This window comes from Nestor notabilis, unplaced genomic scaffold (genome assembly GCF_000696875.1).
Source record: "Nestor notabilis isolate BGI_N333 unplaced genomic scaffold, ASM69687v1 scaffold36505, whole genome shotgun sequence".
NCBI lineage: Eukaryota > Metazoa > Chordata > Aves > Psittaciformes > Psittacidae > Nestor > Nestor notabilis.
The window spans coordinates 7,567-13,719 of record NW_009929536.1 but is presented as its reverse complement, the minus strand read 5'-3'; the positions used below and the strand labels follow the sequence as shown (position 1 = coordinate 13,719).

Here is a 6,153-nt window from a genome sequence, read left to right as displayed (position 1 = left end):
GGGTTTCGCTATTAGCTGCTTTGTGCGTATTCACTGTGCAGTGTAAAAGGGATCAGCAATCAATTTGAAAGGCATTATGCATGTAAAAATAGCCTCTCCCTGAGAGCAGGAGATAACTTTCCACTCTTCCTGCTATATATGTGCCACAGACCAATTAAAATAACTATTCCTAGACAGTGCGACAATGCTATACATCCTCATCAAAAACCAAAAATACCAAGAGAAGCAGAATAGCGTGACATAACTATAAAACTGTACAGTAAAAGCAACGCTAACAAACTAATTCTGTGAATTTGGCTGTAAGAGTATGTAGAAGTATAAAATCTCCACAGTGCTTATTCTGGAGAAGTGATAGGGCTTTAAGTTCATGTATTTTGAAGACAGAGGCATCCCTTCTTCACTGTGTAGAATACAATTTATAATAAAGAAATTTTAAAATAAAAAACTTTTATAAACATGCTGTAATACAAATGTTCACTACATGATTTATGTAAGAATTTATATAATTGAGCTACTTTTTAAAGCAATACTGACCAGATCATGCCTAGATTTGTGAGGAAGGTATCTCTGCAGCACATCAAGGCACAATTTCGTCCTCTTGTGAAGATCACTTGAATACTGATTGATAACAGTCTGGAAAACCCACTGATCTTTTTCATTCCATTCAGTGTTCCTATAGCAATGCAAAACAATCAGCCCCAGTAGAATTTAACTTTTGAAAAGGAGGAGTTTGTTTCTAGTTTGTCTTAAAAGCCTAATATTTCAATGGGCTCACAATCCTGAACCTGTAAACTGGATGTTGGATCAAAGAGGAGAAATTTAGATTTACTTTTATGAAGGAAAGCAAACCTATATTGCTTTTCTAACGTGACCATTTATTGTGCCATCATTGAACTGAATTATTCCTTTTCTAACTTGACTTTTTATTAGGGATAATACAGTGTTTCTTAACATTACATTAATGAACAGTCACACCACATGTAAAATACAGTGTGAAAAGGAGGATGATGATCAGTCTCCACCCCTGAGCACTAAATGAATGATCAGAATGAAGTGAAAATACCTGTGTGCAGCTAAAGGAAGAACTAGCTTAGAAACAAACTTCTGACAGCCATAAACTCATATGCAAGGCATAAGATACACATTTCTTTAAAAAATAGGAGGTGTAGTAATCAGTATAAATGCATTTATTTCAGAAAATTAGAGTAGCAAGAAGTAACATAAAAGCAGGGTTTGGATTTAGTAGATTAGATTTTAGCCTCAACCTGAACTCTTGGCCTTGAAAGGATTAATGTCAGGCTTTTATGGTCATCATTAATTTATGAGCAGCAACACTCAGTCAGACCAAAAGGTCTCTGTGACTAAAAGCCTAGGGAAAATTAAAAGGCAATCATACAACTCTACCCCCCATCAAATTCCTGCAGCCTCCCACTTGCAGCTCTCGGACTTCCTGAGCCAGCAGTGGTGTCTGGGTATTTAGTAGTACTGCATTTGTTAAGACATTAGAACAACTTTATCCTTATGCAGGCAGAAATACCAGGTGTTTAAAAAAAGAGGATTTTTGGTGAGATGTTCATATGTAATTAATATCAAACTAGATTTTATTATACAATCTAGCATTATCTCGAAAGAGAGAACAGTAAACAAAGGTACTAAAAAATATTTTATGTAATCCAGTTTAATACAACTTTTCTTTAAAAATACTGTACAGTAAACCTGAAATATATTATCAGCATTGTACAATATTCTGGGGCACCGAAGGAGGAAACAAGAAAATATCCCTAGACCTGTTAGTTTTGAGAAATTGAAAGCTTCACTTGCAGACATATCTCAAGAATGCAAAGACATAATATCCCATTTCAACAAACCATTTTTGAAGTAATATCCTGTCAGGCAAGGGAACCCAATCTCTCAGTGACATGCATTTCACTTTTTTCAGTCTTTACTGGCACTTTCTGCTGATGTATGCTTTGCTATGAAGTTGGCACAAATCTTGACAGAGGTCCACTTATCTTCACCTAACTGAAGGCATTTATTTTACAGTTTGCTTCACACAAACTCATGGGCTTTATTTTTACCCTTATGGTATTATGAGGGATTTAACTTTCACCCATCTTTCTGGAGACAGCTAGTGATCAGAGGTTCCTTCCTCCCCACTTCAATTCTTCATCCTGTGACTTTCATGAAACAAAAACGATTCTTAGCTCACTGTAACATTTCAGCACAGAATCACTATTCCAGGATGAGGATGGTGGCAACTTAATGATAACGAAATACAAGGGAATATCAAAATCACTATTCCCTAATAATGAACACCTTGCTGCTTGCACTGTATGTATATTTTTCTGTATTTTCTTTTTCTTTGAATAAAAGTTTAAAGTTACTCTTGTTTTTTATGCAGATAGCATCACAATGAAGGTGGCCAGGTAAGGAGAAATCACATCCCACCTCCTTCAATTAGCTCTAATAATATTATCCCAGCCATGAGTGCTACAAACGTCAGAACAGAAACCTCACAGAAATAATGTTTGTACTGCGTACAGAGTCCTGTCATAAAAGGGTTTTTTGCAGAAAGATACAAAGCACTAACTCTTGGCTGGTTCTCTGTAGTAGTGCTTTTGAGAGGCTTATCTGTTTAGCAATGGAGTAAAATGAAATTGACATCTAAAAATTAACTTTAATAAGACTTGAAGTCCACAGGCAGCAGTATTACGTCACAGGACAGAGATCCTACACTGACACTTCAGTCTTTGCCTTCCCACATGAGAGAAAGGTTCACAATCAGCATTTGTTGGCAGCTCTTAGAGTAATTTGTAGAATCATAGAATCACAAAATGTAGCCAATAAAAAAAATTCAACAGCAACCTAACTTCTCATGAAAAGAATGCCAACCAGCCAACTAAGGGTTAGCCCTCCTGGGGCAGTGACTGAGGTGCACGAAGCGCTCCTAAGTCATACCTCATCTTGCAGCCCATTGACTTCCCCATTTACACAGGACTTCAGACACTTGCTGTATGGTGATGTATTGCAGTACAGCAGTGCAAGCTCTATTCTGCTCTCATGAGACCTCACTTGAGTATTGCATACAGTTCTGGTGTCCTCAACACAAAAAGGACATGGAGCTGTTGGAGCAAGTCCAGAGGAGGGCCACGAGGATGATAAGAGGACTGGAGCACCTCCTGTATGGAGACAGGCTGAGAAAGTTGGGGCTGTTCAGCCTGGAAAAGAGAAGGCTGTGTGAAGACCTCATAGCAGCCTTCCAGTATCTGAAGGGGGCCTACAAGAATGCTGGAGAGGGACTCTTTGTTAGGGACTGTAGTGGTAGGACAAGGAGGAATGGGTTTAAACTTAAACAGGGGAAGTTTAGATTAGATATAAGGAAGAAGTTCTTTACAGTGAGGGTGGTGAGGCATTGGAATGGGTCGCCTAAAAAAGTTGTGAATGCTTCAACCCTGGCGGTGTTCAAGGCCAGGCTGGACAGAGCTTTGGGTGACAAGGTTTAGTGCAATGTGTACCTGCTCATGGCAGGGGGGTTGGAACTAGATGATCTTAAGGTCCTTTCCAACCCAAACCATTCAGTGATTCTATGATCACCTATGCAGCTACAGATTTAGGACTAGGAGTACCACGGTAATAATCCTGACCTGGATACTCATTAGTAGGGTGAAATTAGTAAAGTTGTAGAAAGAGACAGCTTTCCCTCTAGAAGCTTACGTGAGATATATATCATTTAAATTTCCACCTATTTTCTTTTCTCTTCTTATAAACTGTGTGAAATAAGTGACAACTATTTCTAGGACCCAGCTGTTTGTTATTAAATCCAGCCATCATGAAAAGAAATTGACTTGGCTTTGAAAGGGCTTAGAGAAAAGATCTAGCTCCTCTAAGAAGTTCATTTGCAGTGACTGGCAACCACCAAGCAAACGTTAGAGACAACATAAAAAGCGAATTTATGTCAGCAAAAGCAGAGTAGCAATTAAAGTGGTTCTTTATAGGTGATTGCTTAAATTTCCCATAACAGACAATGAATATAGATGTCTAATCTGAGGTTCTGTTCATATGCTGAGTGTGAAGAAGAAATAGCACCCTGAAAAGTGAAATGGGGCTAAGGAATCCTTCAAAGAGAGACAGTTGCCATAATATCTTATAACTTTCAAGCTGGGGGTCTTGAAGAACAGAGGGAGTTCTCCAAAGAGAAAAGCCCCTGAGCTTTGTCACACAGGTGGTACTGAAAAGATGTGTTCTTTCTGCAACATTTACTTCCTCTAAGAAAAATGTCTCACAACTGATCCTCAGAAATTAATGTTTTGAAGTCCTCCCTTTTCTCTAGAAGGACCTTTTCTATGAAATCAATTCATTTATTAATTTTAGAATCTCTGTGTCATAATTTGGTATTCTGAGGAATGGTCTTTCTCATGAATAACTAATGAGCAAATTAATTATTTTCGCTATGATTAAATCTCTCACTGCAACTGCTACTACTGATGCTGAACTAGTTAAAAAATATTTTTTCCTTAAGATAACACCTAGCATTCTTGTCTTTCCAACTCAAATATTGTAGTTATTTGTTTGTTAGAAGAACCACCATGAAACCCTGCTAGCTTTTACTCAGAGGGAGTATCAGCCATCCTAAGAGAGTGTTCGCTAGTTCGTGGGTTGGATTATGAACTACCTCTTGTAATTTCTGAAACAAAACAGTAATCCTCTTCTGCGAGTTCTGATACACCTCCGTATGGTGCTGTTTGAACATATTATTTTATTGGTGGTAATGAGACAGTTCTAAAAGCTGAGATTCTCTTTCTTAATAATCTGCCTTAGATATTTCTGACCATGCAGATTTGTGAACAAATAAAGGATTTCCACCTACAAGAAGAGTGAGGCAGAGGAAGATACATCTTGGCCAGGAAACATTACAGGTGGTCTTGAAAGCAGGGAAAACCAGAAGAGGTCTGAAGAGCAGCCTAGTGATCTCCTCTGCCTCCAGCACACAAGCGCGCACCAGTTGCTACACCAGTTGCTGCCTCCTGTAACTCACATATCTCTCAAGGTTCCCTCTGACTTGTACATTGCTTTAACTGCCAGCTAACAATGAATCTCTACACAGGAATGAGATGGAGAAATTAAGGCTTGTGTATAATACTCTGGGGAGCAATCAGCTATAGCTAGAGCTTTAAGTAGTTCATTGTAAATAGGGACAGACTGACTGCCAATGCCTTGGTTTGTCAGCTGTGCCAAAATTTGTCAGCTGTGCTGAGATTTTGTCAGCTGTTCATAGACAAAAAAGCAGAAGCATGATCCAGCCCAATGTATTCGTGACCGTTAAATGCATGGAAATTCTAAAATATCCTGTCTGACTGAATTCAAGATGTCACCTCACTTAAACTTCTGTAAAATTCCAGAAAAGAAGATCTTATCTAAAATGAGTTTGAAAAGTGCCAACACATTTTACATTAATATTTAAGCTAATACCAGGCTTCTTCAGTGTCAAGATACTGACAAACTTTTACAAGGCTGAATGCATAACCCAAATCTTAAATATAGTGTTTGCTTTTCTTGTATGTATCATTCTACTAGAAAACAGTACAATCTTGATTTTGTTTCAGAACTGAAACACAGCAATTGTCTTATATTCAACAACCCTGAGGCAGCTGCTTCCTTTGAAACTGATTTAACTGGCATTAATCCATGGCATTACGCATTCTGAAGAATACAAACAACTCCAAAGGGAAGCTACCCTCTGCACTCTATAATCCCTATATATCCTTTGCAACAGCAACATACACTTGATGCACTGCCATCGTGTTGAATCTGCAGATGCACAGACTGCAACATACCACCAAGTGAGATGTCAACCTCCCTGCTATTAATTATGGCATTACTGATTGATAAACATCTTGGTAATAGACCTGAATAGAGGAACTAAAGTTCTTTGACTTGGTCCTAATATCCCATTCACTTGAAATGGTGTTGCAGAGGATGCACTGCTGAACATGCACTACTACATTCACCCTTCAGTTATTTAAATAATTCGGACAACCTTGGAGATCGTGGCAAAAATACAATTAAATGCTTATGGAATCATTAGCTGTAACAAACTCATCAATTTCAAGTGCACAATTTGTGGGATAACTCAGGACTTGGGTATCTCCCAAA

General features: G+C 38.3%; 1 protein-coding gene across 1 annotated transcript in view; it reads right to left on the bottom strand.

The window, feature by feature from the left end:
• Nucleotides 1-534: 534 nt before the first annotated feature.
• CCDC148 (coiled-coil domain containing 148) overlaps nucleotides 535-6,153 on the bottom strand; it is a gene marked incomplete at both ends in the record, with an annotated part of 10,080 nt that continues 4,461 nt past the window's right edge. The window contains one exon of the mRNA XM_010015009.1: nucleotides 535-673. Within this exon, the coding sequence (XP_010013311.1) occupies nucleotides 535-673 (139 nt within the window). The remainder of the gene's footprint in view (nucleotides 674-6,153) is intronic.